This window comes from Notolabrus celidotus, chromosome 5, assembly GCF_009762535.1.
Source record: "Notolabrus celidotus isolate fNotCel1 chromosome 5, fNotCel1.pri, whole genome shotgun sequence".
Classification (NCBI taxonomy): Eukaryota; Metazoa; Chordata; class Actinopteri; order Labriformes; family Labridae; genus Notolabrus; species Notolabrus celidotus.
The window spans coordinates 13,511,402-13,527,816 of record NC_048276.1 but is presented as its reverse complement, the minus strand read 5'-3'; the positions used below and the strand labels follow the sequence as shown (position 1 = coordinate 13,527,816).

At 39.0% G+C, this 16,415-nt stretch overlaps 1 protein-coding gene across 3 annotated transcripts; it reads right to left on the bottom strand.

Annotated features, from left to right (window-relative positions):
* Window positions 1-6,435: 6,435 nt before the first annotated feature.
* si:ch211-215c18.3 lies at window positions 6,436-11,538 on the bottom strand. Of its 3 annotated transcripts, none has more exons than XM_034683842.1 (4): window positions 11,123-11,538; window positions 10,594-10,718; window positions 8,272-8,619; window positions 6,436-8,175 (listed from the first exon to the last, which is right to left on the bottom strand). In XM_034683842.1, the coding sequence occupies exons 2-4, from the start codon at window positions 10,664-10,666 to the stop codon at window positions 8,069-8,071; spliced, it is 528 nt and encodes a 175-aa protein (XP_034539733.1). In that variant the 5' UTR covers window positions 10,667-10,718; window positions 11,123-11,538; the 3' UTR covers window positions 6,436-8,068. The 3 variants fall into 3 exon arrangements, with proteins under 3 accessions (XP_034539733.1, XP_034539735.1, XP_034539734.1); XM_034683844.1 differs by having other exon boundaries at window positions 8,272-8,583; window positions 11,123-11,499; XM_034683843.1 differs by lacking the exon at window positions 11,123-11,538 and adding an exon at window positions 10,832-10,988.
* Between the last annotated feature and the right edge of the window lie 4,877 nt (window positions 11,539-16,415).

The following is a 16,415-nucleotide window of genomic DNA, read 5'->3' as shown; positions in this document are numbered from 1 at the left end:
AAACCTAAAATTAGATCAACTTAAGATTCAGATTCAGAGAACTTTATTAATCCCAGAGGGCAATTTGGTTTGCAGCGTACCAGCTTGTCAATTAACAGCACAAACACGGACAGACAACCAACGCTCATCAGTCAACATGTCAGTGACAACAACAGTGCAAATTGGGGCTTGTCATAAAGAGTAAACTAATAAATCAAAATATACTAAAATAACTTAAGTGTTCTTTTACACCTGAGTAATAACCCTTTTAATATATAGTTTCAAGACAAACATCTCATTTCATCATACCTTCCTGTCAAAAGGAATTTGCATTATGTTGTTTCTGTAATCTGGCCATTTCCCTAGTGGCCAGTTTAACACACAGCCAGCCACACACAATTAATCACACAACGAGAGGAGTTTAGCAGCAGGAGGCAGATCGCAAAGGTGCTCTAAGTGGTTGTTTCCAGCATCCTGGGGTCATGTTTCCTGCCTGACTGGTCAATAAAGTGCATTACCAGGAGGGTTAGAGGGATGGCTGCTGGGTGTCACGTATTTGTTTGACTGAGGCACATCTTGTCAGAATTGCTGGTTACAAAACATGCTGTGTAACACACATGGGACCTACTTATCTACTAACACTGGAGAATCAAATACTGGAGACATGGAGAAATGTTATTTAGAATTAAATGATATTTCTACATCCCCTTTTCCAGGGCTTAAACCCTGAACCATATCACTGGAAGACAGTGTTTTCCCATCTTATATTGAAAGTCCATGTTTGGGATTTGAACCCAGAGCCATTTGATTGATAGGAAACAGTCCTATTCATCATACCAAAGGGCTGCCTGGCAGTCCTGGCCTTTTGTTACTTTCATTTAACCATTTTGTGATGGTTGTACAAAAGCACGGCTCAGTCTTCAGTAAGGTTAAAGCATGTTTATGTCATCTCACTATGAAAGCTCCTGTCTGGGATTTGGATCCAACAACATTTCATCCAGAGGTGGCAGACTGAACCACTACACTACACTGCAATGTGAGAAAGTTGGAACACTATAGTCTACACTGAGAGGCCCCCAATGGATTTGAACTCTGGACCAGGTCCAGGGTTACTTACAGCCTGGTCCAGCTTACCAGGAGTGCTAACCACCACACTAACATCCCAATTTGCTGTGCTTCCTCATTGGGGTTCTTAACTTTCCATTTCAGTTTGGTAGTTTGAATAATCCCCTGTGCAGTGGGAAAATTTGAAATTTAAGGATTAAGGATTGATTTACTTTCCAATTCAGTCTGGGTGTTTAAAATAATGGTTCAAACTCCAACATTCCAGCTCCATTTTGGAGAGCCCTGGCTTAGATTGAAACTTGAACCCTTCTGTTGAGAGGTGGAAGAACTACCTTCCACACTACCAGGCCACCTTGCAGTGCTCACTTGTTTAGGGTTGTTCAAATTCTAGGTTTGCACTTTAATTGGAGAAACCAAAACACATTCACTCCAAACTGGAAAGCTTTGGCTTGGATTAGAACCATCAACCCTTCCACTGTAAGGCAGCAGTGCTCACTATTATGCTACTATGTTACCTTGCAGAGTTTACTTGCACCTCAGTAGTTCAGATAAATATGAATTGATAAGATAAAAAGGGTTAATACATGGGTGGCTGTGGGTAGAGTCGGAAGGTTGGCGGTTCGATCCCAGCTCCGGTAGTCACATGTCGAAGTGTCCTTGAGCAAGACACTGAATCCCAAATCGCTCCCGCTGTTGTTTGGCAGTGTGTGAATGTGTACAAATAAGAGATCAGCTAATACTGATGGTTCCTTACATTAGCAGCCTCTACCATCAGTGAGTGAATGGGTATGAATGGGTGAATGCGACGAGTAGTGTGTAAAAGCGCTTTGAGTGGTCAGACAGACTAGAAAAGCGTACAGTACAAGCGTACAAGTCCATTTACATGCTATTATTTCATGTGTGTGCAGACAGTGTTTACATGGCCCCCCTACAAAAGTCTGTGTCCTAGTTTGACTACCCCACTCACAAAAGTCTGGTTCCGCCACTGATGTCAGAGTGAGTTAACCTTGTTTTATCCTGTCACACAAGGCTTTCAGTTCAGTTCAATTCAGTTCAATGTAATTCTCATACAACTGATGGCTGTGATTTTGTAGAATAGGAAAATATGTTATAAAACCACTCTGAGACTGAGACACCATTAAAGGATTTATAATGATAGTATTGTATGGCTGTGATCACTGATGTTTTATGAAGAATGAAAAACACTGTGACTGTTAATCTGGATGTAGAGATTGCTCTGAAGCAAGATTGGAGATTTGCTGTTTATTTGCCTCATTTCGTCATGACACAGATGTGGTTTTAATGCGTCCCTCTGTGCGGATGCCCCCTAATTGGCTCGTGGAAAAATCAACAGAACCTCGATTAGCTTTTACACCAAGAAGATGAGTGTATACGGTATTACACCCTTGTACTGATGGAGGTAGACAACTTTGGCAGTAGCTTTTTCCAAAAGGGGAGGGTGGCTGTTTAGCGAGCTGAGGTCGGGCTAATTTATGTGTGGCTCTGGCACAAAGCCAGGAAATTGCTGGATTAGGCCACTGGAGCTTTGATAATGTAAAACATAATATGCATATGCACACGCTGCCTGAGACCTGACATGTATCTCTCAGAGGGAGGCCAGGATGAAGACTAATACATGATGAGATTAACCAGCAGTATCTCATCAGCCTCATCGCATGATATTGTGACACAAAACACAGGAAACAAAGTTGGTGTTGTAGAGAATCATGGTCGCATATGAGTGCTGGTGGTTTGAAAATCTGAAACATACAAAATACATGCTTGTAGGATTATATGATCATGTAAATATATTGAACTTTGATTTTTTTTTTGTTAGGTGATATAAATGAAAAAATGTATTGTTCTGAACAGTTATGGTGCTCTCTGACTTTTCTAAACCAATGTTATGGATTGCTATTCTTCAATTTTACAATTTCATTTAGCAGACGCTTTTGTCCAAAGCAACATTAAACACAAGCAAGAATTTAGACTGGAGGGAAAAACCTTAGTAAGTGCGACAAAGTGCTTCAAGTTTATTGGCCACAGGTTCTGCCATCTGGTGCCAGAAGAAGTACCAGGGTTTTTGTTTTGTTTTTTAAAGATAATGTAGCCACAGCTAATCCCAACAAATAATTTGTGTCAACAATATCGTTCAACATTCAACAACATTCAATATTCAGTGCTAAATATTCAATAAGAGCTGGGTTTTAGACCTTCTGATTCATTCTACCCCTGAGGACAAAGAGGAGAAGGGTCAGGTTAAGTGCCTACGTGTTCCCTGAACAGTTGAGTCTTCAGACATCTCTTAAAAGTAGAAAGGGACTCTGCGGATCGTAAGGAGTTAGGTAGTTCATTCCACCAGTTGGGAACAACAGAGGAGAAGAGTCTCGCTAGAGTCTTGTCTTGACATCATTGAGTTTATTTTGTCAGATTTTGAGAAATACTCTCCAAATTCACACTGGTGAAGTATGGGGCAAGAGATAATTTGAATTATAATATTTTACACTTCTCCTCACAGCTAACATTTTTCATGAATTTACAAACCACAAGAAGGGAACTGTTTCTTCTTGTGCTGTATGAGTAGACGTTGATGATTATCGTTGGTGATTATTCCCAACCTAATTCATAGTCATTACCACAAAAGGAAACCTCACTTTATTCACTTTTCTTTGTTACCAACATCAGTTGAATCACTTGTGCCATCAAAGGGAAACTCTGTAACACTTTACAATAATTGTGCACATTTTCTAGCAAATTAATGCTGACTTCATGTTCAAGTAATGCATGACTCATATTACATTTCCGTTTGAATTTACGTGGGATGCACCATCAGTTCCTGTCACTCATCATGAACTAATAATCAAGTTACCAAGGTAATGACGTTGTGTTTAATCTTAGTCACAATCTTAAATACGTAGCCATTACCTGAAGTCATAGTAACTTCTACATGCCCCATATTTAAATGTAATACTCATAAGCCCACTGTAAGTAAAACCAACTCACCATATAGATCTGAAAAATGAAGTGAAAATCAGCTCCATTATTGAATACTCTCATAGGATTGTGTGACAGACTGACTGACAAATATGACAAATGTGTTGCAAGGCCTGCATGCTACAGTTAAAACGTCTTGAGGCAACCAAACCAAAGTGGTCACCTTTGACCCTGTTGGAGTCTGAGCTAATCTCATCGCCATTCTTTTTTTCAACTTTATTTGCTTTTCTTTATGAGGTTACATCAAAATAAACACATTAAACAAACGTTGGTGTCAGTTGTCAAACGTGAGTTTAGCTTCCTTTAAAATCGTCCACTCTCTTCAGACTTTTTGATGGATTATAAAGTCAGTCCACTTTTTCCATTTTCCTTGGCAGGCAGATTGTTGAAGTCTTAAATTGTGTGTAAAGTTTCCCCAATGTCCAACCAGTTTCTCTGAGTGGGGGGGTCCTCCTTACACCACTTTCTTGTTATAGCTTTCGTTGATGCCAGTAATAGTATTCCAACCAGGTACATGTCTTTGCTTTGTATATTTTCCTGTGTTAAATTTCCCAGATACAGCACTTCATAGGCTTAGGAAGTGCATAACCTAAAATTGCTGTCATTCCTTTCTATACTTCATCCCAGTATTCAGCCATTTTCACACATTGCCAAAAAACATGAGCGTGATCAACATCATGCTTACCACACTGTCTCCAGTAAGGCTGTGGGACAGGTGAGAATTTTCCTTTAAGTTTCGGTGTGATGAAAAATCTCACAATATTTCTCCATCCGCATTCTAGAGCTTGATGATCTACTCTGTGTTCTACACGTTATGCCATTGTTCCATAGTTATTTTTCTCTTCAGTTCCTGTTCCCGTCTCATCTCCATTCTTGAAGGGAAATTTGCTGTTGTAGGTTTTCCAAGAGTAAAGCAATGCAACATTTAGAACAATCAGCTGTATTAGAGCATTTTCAGTGTGGGGTCCAACACTATGGAACGATCAGCCTGAGGAGATCAAGTCTGCTGAGTCAGTGATCTCTTTTAAATCCTTTCTTAAAACATACTTTTTATCACAGAGGCTTTCCTGATTTTTACCTGGACTTGATTTTTGATTTTAACCATTTAAAAACTTTTTTAAGTATTGTATTCCTTTAGAGTTATAGGGGAATTTTATGTCTTTTAAAATATGTTTTGTTTCTTTAATTTGCCTTGTGTGGTTTTACAACCTGCTTGTTTTATTTTGCTGCCCATGTAAAGCACTTTGTAACCTTGCTTTTGAGAAGTGCTCTATGTATAAAATTATAACTATTATTATTAAGTTACTTGTAACATAAGGTATGGTCATGTTCAGTTTTAAGAAATAATGATGTAGAGGAGTTAGTAAATCAATTATGGAACTCAATGAAACTTTTTTTCCATAAACCTGTTCTCTTATGCTATATGAATGATACCCTTGGACCCTGCTGCACATGCAGGATCAATTGTATAAACTTGATTGTTTTTAAGTGGCAGTCAAATGTTTGTGCAAATCAAGAGTTCCCTCTGCAGGATAAAAAATGGAAGTACCACCACAGATCTGACAAGTACAAGAACTAAAATGCTTTGATGCCACCTAGTGTAAAAGAAAGGTGCATGTGAGGCTGTAGCATTAGCTTAGAAGCCCGGGGTCAATGAGTTGATATTCTGGTTTAATCAAAATGTCTGTTTTGACTGAGCTTTATTCAGAGTTTGGTAGGTTTTTGTCCCGTCATGCACTGGCTAAGTGAGAGAACACACTGTGAGCACTTTTTCACTCTGGTAAGGTGCATTTCGACCAAGAATTCCAGGGTCTTTAAATGCCCAGAACTACTTTCCCCGGAACTAAAAGGTTCCTGTGCCCCCATTGTTGTCTGCGTTTGGACAGGCAAATCAGGCCAGTGAAGTATGGAGAAAAAAAATATATTAGATAATATTTTGAAATCTTAGTAATAAACTAAACTAGTTTGCATTCCCAGGAACTCCCTCTGTGTTTCAACAACTGTGTAAACTCCACAAACACCGTTACGTTCAACCGAAAGCCCCGGGACCTATGAAAAGTACTATCTCCCAAGCAGGGGCTTTTCAGGGGGGAGATTAACTACCCCTGAACTAAATTTAGACCCTCGTTCCTCAGGTCGAAACGCACGTAGTTCAGGGGTAAAGTCCCTAGTTCCGGTGTAAATTTCCTGCGGTCCAAAAACTTCTTTACTTTCCCAGCATAAAGAACAAAAGGATGACTGTGGTTTGAATCTAAGTGAATCTTTCCATATTAAATTTTCTTTTAGCCTGTCTTTATTCTATTCATACTTCAAAATGCATATATTGTCATTTTAATCAAGAACATAAACATTTTTAGAAGCAACAGCAGTTACCTTTGCAGAGAACAGACAAGAAACTTCATTGTGCATAAGCTTTATTTGATTTTTTTCCCCCCATTCATTCATAACACCTTTGGTGATAGAATCAAACAAACTAAACAAGCTGATCTGTTTATTTGAAAAATAGAAAAACATCTTTATAACAAGCACCGCTACGAGTACTACTAAACAATAGGTAGGAGTGTAGCATCAAAATAATAGCAAATAAACACAAAATGCACCGTGGACACAAACACTGTTTAAAATGTGACATTGAAGTTAAAAAATATTGCCTCAAAAAATTAGGTAAGCAGCATTAAATAGCCTATGGAAGTGCAAAAGTAGCTCAAAAAGCTTAAACCTTATGTTATTCATAAAACTCATTCATTTTAGTGTATACTTACACATGCTTACTTGCACAAGAGCAATATCTATATTACGCACCAGGATTACAAGCTTGAGTATTTACTGTGCAAAACATTAAACTCTCACCACCTCCTATCCTCATCGTATACTCGATCCTGGCCTTGTCTGTCCATCAGGTATAACCTGAACTGCATAATAAATGTTACTTATTCAATAACAGCTTTACCCTTACTACATGACTCGAGATTTACAACCTTGCCTTGCCCACACTTTGCAAACTTGCATTAGAGACAAACATCTACATGTGTTTTTAGGCTGTAAGCAGATAAGCATGGAAGCACTGAGTGAGACACAGTGTACAGATATTAATGTGTTTTTCTAAAGAAACCCTCCCCCGAACATCTCAACATTTGGTCTTATTGCTGTCGAAATGAGAAATCTGATATTGCACTGTGCGTGAGTAAAAAAAAAAAAAAAGTCTATGTGTGTGCTGTAAACCTCACACAGGGGTCCAGACTCCAGTGTACAGACTTCTTCATTCTTTTCAAAGGTACTGAAGGTATTGGATATTAGCATTAATAGCAGAAAAGGCAGTGTTTTAGCAGTTATCCATTGCTATTACTTAATACCCATGTCAGCCACCTGGATACCTATTTAGATTACATATTTTATCTATAGTTGAGCGCAATTCAGAGACTTATAAAGAAGTTAAATTCAGGGGATGAACTGAAACATAAAGAGCTGCAACAGTTACATTCTTTAATGAATTGCAAAATAAATCAAATGAACAAAGGTCTCTCTATTCTTGAATTCTCCAGGAAAGATACCCTTTTGAAATTTTAGTGCACATACATAATCAAACATTTGTGTGTACATGTTTTGCAATATAATTTAAAGAAGCAATATAAATCTATAGGAAGCTCCTTTTTATCTTAAAAAACAAAAATCTAAACAAAAAATCAATTTTCTAAATAATTTTTTTTTAATACATATAGGTCTCTGTTAATCTTATTTACAAGGACAGCTGATCAATTTTCTATTCGTCTTTGAAATGTCTTTCAAGGTAAAGTGTTGAGAATGAGGTCTATCTCAATATAGTTTGTTTTTAAAGAATAGTACAAATTTCAATGAGAGGTTGATTGATGTTGTGTTTTATATTGAGGGGCTTTCATGGCTTCTATTCTCTGTCTAAAACAAAAATTACAGAAATTAAAATCATCAGCGCCAACAGCTACCCATCAAAAAGAATGAGTCACAAACCATGTAAGAAAGGTCCATTGATTTCTCACAGTTTGCAAGTAAAAGGTCATGGACTCAGAAGGCCCACAGCAAAAGGAAGTGACATTACCAGTGACAAAAGCCAAGGCGCTGACTTGAACATAACACTGATTGCAGAGCAGATTGGAAGAATCCCTGCAAAAGAGCAGAATGTGAGTTTAGATTTTGTTTCCACGGGTGTTTGGACAATATAAAAAAGCTGAATAACAGGCTAAAGTGAACTCTACGCACTGTGATGGACAGCCATGCTGTTCTCCTTCCAGGAGTTTCCCTGGTAAACCCTGCAGGTGTAGGTGAAAGGCCTCTCATCAGCCAGGGGGGCCCAGGTGAGGCGGCACAGGTTTGGGCTGACCAGGCTAACGTTGCTCCTCCTTCGGTCTTCCGTGGTCACATAGATGACTGCGTTAGGGTAGGTGCTGCCGACCAGCCGGCTGTCCTGTCGGTACTCACAGTAGGGCCCGGGGACCTGATAGGTTTCTGGAAACTCACAGTCCACCCTGACGTTTCTCTCCAGGTATGTGAGACATGGAAACATCTGAGGCCCTCGTGGAGCAAACAGAAACGTAGACACTGGGTTCACTGAAAGACATGCAAGCGGGATGTGAGTGATTGCAAAACACAGCTCATCACCAAAAAACTATTTTAGTGTGGACGTACATAATAATAATACATTTTATTTATAACGCACTTTTCATTTAAAGAAATCTCAAAATGCTACAGGCACACAGTAAAAACAAACTTATTCTTAAAAGGAGTACTTAAAATAAGTTAAAAGCCTCTTTAAAGAGGAAGGTCTTTAAATGTTTCTTAAAAGCATCCACAGTCTGTGGGTTCCTGAGGTGGCTGTGCAGGGAGTTCCACAGACGTGGTGCAGCAGCACAAAAAGCCCGATCTCCCATAGTCCGGAGCTTGGTTCTGGGAGGGTGGAGGAGGTTCTGATGTGCAGAGCGTGAATTCTGGGTTGGGGTTTGCTAGGTGAGGAGTTCTTTGAGGTACGGTGCGGCGTTTCCTTAGATGCATTGATGGGTGATGAGTGTGACTTTGTAGTGTATTCATGCAGTGACGGGAAGCCAGTGAAGCGTGCGGAGTACTGGGTTGATATGTTCATGTTTTCTGACTCTGAGTAAGATCGTGGCTCGGTGTTCTGAATTAGTTGGAGCTTGTGGAGACATCTTTACAATGGTGTGTTTTCTTTGTGCATCTTCCATATATTCAATTAATAATTTAACCTTTCACAACAGATGTGTTGTACTGCAAAGTTGGGTCAATCAAACTTGTTGATGTGCAATTGGTTAAGGTTTACTCCAGTTTGTCCGTTCACCCCAACTGAACACAATACTTAATTTAAACTCAAGGCAAGCATATTGCACACTTTTTCGATCATGAAGAATGGATGTGAACAGATAACTATTGGAATATGCTAATTACCAAAATGTTTTAAAGTACCCTCATGCAAGCTAATTCAACAACTGCTCCTAGATTTAGCTTGTAAACTCATTTTAGCATAAAATGACCATGTCAACGGAAATCTAAATCTCAAACCCCAAGCTGCTGCTTTAAATTAAAATAGTAGTAGTAGTAGTGCCTATCTCTATTTTAAACCTTAGCTGAAAAGGTCTGCTTTTACTATCTTGCTAGGCAACAAGCTATGCTAGCTTGCAATCTTCAGAATACAAAGTGAAACGCTAGTGTTAGTAATGTTTGCCAGCACCTGAAAACTAGTTGAGAAACAACAAAGAAACATAAACATTCCATAGAGTTGAATCTTTGTTTGAGGAATAAATCACTTTTTTTAGTGTTTAATATTGTTCACTTTGGGGTGCCATGGTACTTTCGTGTTTTGAGACCCTAATGACTTTTACTATCTATTCAAAAAGGATGTATGAACATAAAGCTATTTTTTGACTTAATTGGACAAAATCCCCAGGTGGATCCATTCAATTATGCACCCTGTAAATCATCCAAATCAAAAATTGTATTCAACTCAAATTTCTGGATATTTCTTCATATTTCATGGTGAAGATAGAGAGGGTCTGTTTTAGGTTTTGGCATGATTAATATGCCAAGCAATTTTCAAGCATCTGGTTGAACCCATTGGAAGGGCTGGAAGTTCTGGGAAGGGCGCTATTGAACCAGTTTTGGGGAATTATTGCGCAAGACCCAAATTGTACAAAGACTCAGTTGTTGCCAGGCCTGAGTTTTGAGGCATACTGAATTCTCCAAATTTGAGATTTGTTGCGAAAGAAGAATAATCCTGAGGTTGACTGGATCAACTCACATTAATGTAACATTACTGATCTCTGTGGTGTTATTTGGTAATGGCATCTTTACTGCAGTATTGCAGAGTTTCCATGGGTAACCTTAATTAACCTTAATAGTTGCTTTTTTTTTTTTTTAAACATGCATTTTAACCTTCACACTACAAGAATTTACTCCCATATAGGCTTAATTCAACCTCAATCTGACTTTGTGCGCATAACCCCAAATTACAGTCATATTTCATGATCAGACTAACAGACAAGCAGGTGCAAAAGTAGACAAAAGAACACATACTGTGTTGAGTTTGATGCGTCATCATTATCCTGCAAAAGATGAGACAGGCCGTGGCGAACAGGTGAAGCTCCATGGCGACTGATTTCTGTTCGATCAGATCAATAACCTTCACACCACGTTAGCACCTGGCAGAGTTTAACACAGGACATCGTTCACAAGTTTGCACGCAGACCTATCAAAACACAATCAGTGACATATGAATAGAATCCCTTGATGCTTATAATACCCAGGAACGTACACATTCAACCGAAAATGCACCAAATAATGGGCTTCTATACTCCGCAGTATTAGCAGGTCTGGATGCACTGTCAAGCTGCCTGCAGCTGATAAACAACGCCCTGCAGTATTTAAGTGCTGCACCAGACTGCAGAGCTCTCAGCCTCTCCTTACTGCAGGTAAAAAGAGCAGACATACACGCAGACGTTCTTCTGACTCATGCAATACCGAAACGATCCTGTAAAATGATGTACAATGTTATACACGCATATGTCTTATTTTTACAGTCTACAAATGAAACATGCAGTCTTACCCCCAATGTTTGGTCGCTGTCCCGGGGTGGAGCTGCGCCTGTATGCTGGTATGCGGCGCAGCTTTGCTCTCCAGCAGCAGTAGGGCTGACTTTGAGGATATTAATGCTCTGAATGTCCTCACTTATACACACGAGCTCTTTCACATCAACTGTTATACGAAAAAGACCAGCTGCTCTCTCTTCCCATGACACACACCCAGGACCTGCCAAGTTTTTCCAGAGAAAGGATTTAGTTTTCTCCCAGTTATCAAGTAAGAATGTTACTGACCAGACATGCCATCCTCATGATGTCATCACTGATGTTATTATATTGTATTTCCTTATTAAAAAGACAGGGGACCGGAAATGGGATGCAGCTAATGTTTTTGCTTCTAGTATTTTTGCAATTACTACCCCCATACAAAAAAGTTGTTTTTGGGGAGCTGTCATATCTCGTTGCAAAACAAGGGTTCCCTCTGCAGGGCAAAAGCCTTAAAGCACCTCAACAGATATGAGGAATATGGCAAACGATGCTGATGGTGACATCTTGTGTAAAAGAGAAAGGAGTGCAGAGTGCTGGTCACATGCTTAGGTATTAAAAGGTTTAAGGGTAAGCATTAATTATATTTTTAATTAACTTCAGGGCTTGGAAAGGATTTAAGCTTCTGAAAGTTAACAGGAGTGACCCACCGCTCTGCTCCAGTGGCTGCTCCTTTGTGATTTTGGAGACATGAACAGAGAAAGTGGATTACATTAAAGTGCTAATAATCTTCCCTTCAAACTAATTATATCTTTGTTAAGAGGACTTCCTTTATGTACAACATGAAGCTTCAACTGGCATACAAACTCAAAATAAAAATGAAAACCAAGTGCAAAGTATACCACACAATAGTTCATTGTATCCAGATAATTCAATAAGATCAGGCCTGGATGTGCTGCTTTGCCTGAGGCCTGATGCAGGCTGTAGATGAGATTACACTGATGTGGTGTCTGTTAACCATATTTTTGGTCAGAGGGACAAAAAAGAATCTTCTTTGTGCACATACATGTTCATGGCATGTAGATTAAGCACTCATTTATAATACACTTTTCAATTTAAGGAATGTAAAGACCTGTTGTAACTTAAATACATTACAAATGGATAAATGGAGTATGCGCACAAACTGATTAAAACTGCTTAAGAAAATTCTTTCTTCAAAAATCAAAATGATTTAAATTTAAAGTTTTAAAGGCTAATTTTTGCAAGTATTTTTTCTTTTGCAGTTGTCACAGTTTGCACTTGCACCCAACAAACTCCTTCATGACAAAGCAAACTTTCTTAGATGTTAATATTGAATTAAATCGATGCAGTAGCAGAGCTAGAACGCTTACAGTGATCATAATGACTATTGACTTGTTTAGGGACTTTATCAATGACTTCTTTCCGCTCTAGATAGAAGTCTGAAGCCTGGCAGTCCAATTATTTAAATTTTGCGGAACAAACTCTGCAGCAGTGAACAAGGGAAAAATATTTTAGGATAATTTATTTAGAATCAAAGGCTTTTTTTTAAACTATGAACAAAACAGTTGAAATTATATTTTATCAATGGTGGGTAATCCTGAGCAAAGTTGCAAAACCCTTTCTGTGCTGAAATTCCAGATATGACAGGAACTAATAGTCTTTTCTTCTTGCAGTGGTCAGACTTTATAACCAATCGCAATAACCTCACCAAAATGGACTCAAGTGCAATATTTCCCCCATCTATTTATTAATGTGCAATAATTACCCATCCCTCTTCTTACATGTGCAATACGTTTTTTCTACTCATCTTCTCAGTTCTGTTCTGTACATTGTTTTATACTATGCTACAAGTCTGTGCACATTTTTCACCACGTCATTGGTTTTGATAAGTAAATTTACTTATTTAGTTGTGCATATACGCCGTGAGATAGTTTATCTGTACTTCTTTAACTTTAATTGCTAATAACTTTTTAATAGTTGCTATTTTATATGCTCTTGTTTGCTTCATACTGTTTTTCACTATCTACTTTGCTGCTGTAGCACTTAAATTACCCCGTTGTGGGACGAATAAAGGATTATCTTATCTTATCTTATTTTATTTTAATAGTCTGATATTCTGTTTTCCATTACAGTTAGAGCTGAGTATTGCACACATTTAATACAGCAAATAGTGCAAAGTAGCCACATTCACTTGGCCTCTATCTGTGGTAAAAAAAAATCAACCTCTGCAAAGACGTTTCCTCAATGGGAGAGAATCAATTCACCCCAAAACATGCTACAACATTTGGAACAGCAAAATAACAGATTACTCATGAGGGATAACGATTCCATAAAAAGAAAACTGCATTTCTGAGTCACACTTAGGGAGGAAGTGCTGGAAAAGTGTACAACGTGGTGCTTTAAAGGTAGCAACCTAAACAATAAATGGCATAGTTTGGTAATATAACCCTGGTGTATTATAATTTTGCAGTGTTTAAGTATAGTATGCATCACTAAGGGAGGCTAGGTGATGCCTCTATGTTTTATCTGCAGTGTTTGAACAGCAGCATCCAGCAGAAGAGCAGCAGGGATCACAGCCACAGAATCTCTAATGAATACTTTTGGCAGGGATCACAACACTACACCTGCTGTCTCTGCTTTAATAGTGAAAGCGTAGGGGTCTAAAAACCTAAAAACATGTTGCCCTGATGTGTTTTATAAAACGCAGTAAGAGCAGCAGACACCCTCAGCCTCATTAGTGCTTTGTGCCTTTTAGAGAGCTCTGCTACAGCGTCTGTCAGAGTCCTTAGAGACCGCTTCAGCATGGCAGTGTTCAGCAACTGTCCAGAAAGGACCTTGACAATATGGATGAGCAGTGTGTGGAGGATGCAAAGGATGCAGTATGCAGCTCAGTGGATTTGAAAAGATCCTGCTTATAATCAATGATTTAGGGAACAAAAGCTAATTTTACAACATGCAAGTCTTTCATTTCAGTGTATATATATTAATTATACAGTCTATGATTCATATACTCACTATGCAGTCAACTCATGAAAGGGTTACTGGGGCATATTTGTTGAAGTGGATGACAGATCTGAGTGATCCTGTCACTAATGGAGCCACTAACTGTCACGACTGATCACTGGGATGGTTCTGGTAGATCTAGGCTGAGTACTGACCCCCCTTGATAGCTTGGCACTGAAAGGATCCTGAAAGGTACAGCTCAGAGTGCTTTGACACTGTCTGTTGTGGGCTGCTCTGTGGTATGAGTCCAGAAATTCTAAAAAAGGATGTGTTTTCTGAAGCTTGCACTATTTTGTGTATTAAAGTTGTCTGTTTTCATCCCTTATTCTGTTGGCTGCAAAGATATAAGTGTTAAAAAAAAGGCCTCAGTCCTGCATTTATTACCTCTTAGCATTGGACTACCCCCACATTAAGCCAGCTGATGTTTATCCGTATTAGTTGTGTGGCTCTTGGGATGAAGACAAGGTCTGTCCACTACTTCAGTCGAGACTGGGAAGTCTCACAACTACTGGTTTGATTGTCAAAATACAGTGAAGACTTTAAAAGACTCAGTTGTGTTAAATACTTGATTCTGATTGGTTATAACAACAGTGATGAATTCTCAACAACAAAAGGGACACCAGGAACAACCTGATCACACATCATATCAAAACAATACATAGACAGGAGTCTGATGTGTTTCATTTCCACCTGTGGACACTGAGGCAAAAATGTTAGTTTCTATCTCAGGCTGGTTTTGAGAGTCTGGAAGTAATGACAGCTACTGGGAACAAATGTGAGAGCACCCTGAGGAGCTGGACCCCAAGCATTTCTGACAAGGAAAAGTGGAGCAACATCCTATCCTGCAAACCAGGACAACGGTAGCAGAGCTGGTGAGTGCATCTCTATGTTGCTTCGTTATAACCAAGCGGAATAAAAATATCAGTCCAATGCAGAAGTGCTAAAAACTGCAGTTCATCGAAGATCCGCTTGAGGCTGGCTCCGGAAGTACCAGAAACCGCATACAAACCAATTCAAAAAAGACGATCTTTACAGCAGAAAGTGTAGTCTGGATAGCTCATTTCTCGATCGGCTAACACTGTAGGGGGGGTTATTTTATTTTTTTAAAGCGGTAATTTCGAAGATGTTGAGCTTACGAGTCTTCCAATGAGAGGCACAGCTGACTTGATTGACAGGCAGGAACACTGTAGCTGTTGGCTAGGAGGCTCAATAATTTTGTTAAAAATGACCTAAAATGCACTTGTGAATGTGGAACATCACATCCATTTTTTTTACAATGTTATTTTTGTCTTGAACAACAAAACTGCTGGATGAACACCATCTGTTTGGACCATAGACTGTATGAAATATGGACGTAGTATCCGTGACGGCACCCATCTGTTCTTGAACGCTGTTTTGAAGCCAATCGAAGACGGAGGCAGCCATATTGGAAATGTGGAACTCAACAGGTCAAATTGTGACGTAAAGGGGCGGAGTCTGAGCCTCTTAGCCAACAGCTATGTGTTCCCAACCGGGAGCCAAGTCAGTCATGTCCTTATTTGGGCAAAAACTTGTAATCTTAATATCTTCTAAACTGTTGCGGTGAAAAAATTCACCACCGTACAGTGTGTGCGGATAGAGAAATATCTACGTAGAGCCAAGCCGTTTTTGAACCAGGTTGTAAACATGTTTATTAATGCTGTAAAGATCATCTTTTTCCCATTCACGCCTATGTGGTTTCCAGTGTTTCTGCAGCCAGCCTCAAGCGGATTCTCGATGAATTGCAGTTTATAACACTTCCGCATGGACTTCATATTTTGAGACCGGAGGTTGCTGCTTGGTTTGGACTTAGAAAAATACAGCTCTTAAAAACTGAATTGTCTCAGTTAAACCTATCATTTTCTAATGTCCCAAAATTGCAAGTTTGTAAGATTGAACAGTCCTCCGTTATTCTGATCAGAGTCTACCACAACAGAAAATACACAACCAAATGCAGTCTTCGGGTTAGCTTGGTGACAGGATGCTGACATACTGTTTAGCCACTCATAAGCTAGGTTCATGTTTTCCAACATCGAAGGCTAACTTGATATAAATGTTCTCGTCGTTAAGAGCTTTAGTCCGCAATGTAAATTCTTAAAGTGAAAGGTGAGTACTAAAGGATTGTGTTGACTTAGTTTGGGATTAGTTGAAGTGCATGTCTTTGTATTAGAAGCTGATTCTTCTCTATAAGTATGCATTAACTACAAAACATACACCATACTGGTTTACCATTATTACCATTATCATCACTTCTCAATCACAATGTTGATCCAGTTTATTTCTCAATTATCA

Bases quoted from the DNA above. Each gene is read 5' to 3' on its own strand.
- si:ch211-215c18.3 (XM_034683842.1), bottom strand. From the start codon at position 10,666: ATGGAGCTTCACCTGTTCGCCACGGCCTGTCTCATCTTTTGCAGGATA. The intron at 8,620-10,593 runs GTATGTGTTCTT...CATGTCTTTCAG, and splicing joins GACGCATCAAACTCAACACA to TGAACCCAGTGTCTACGTTT. The intron at 8,176-8,271 runs GTGCGTAGAGTT...GCTCTTTTGCAG, and splicing joins CAGCATGGCTGTCCATCACA to GGATTCTTCCAATCTGCTCT.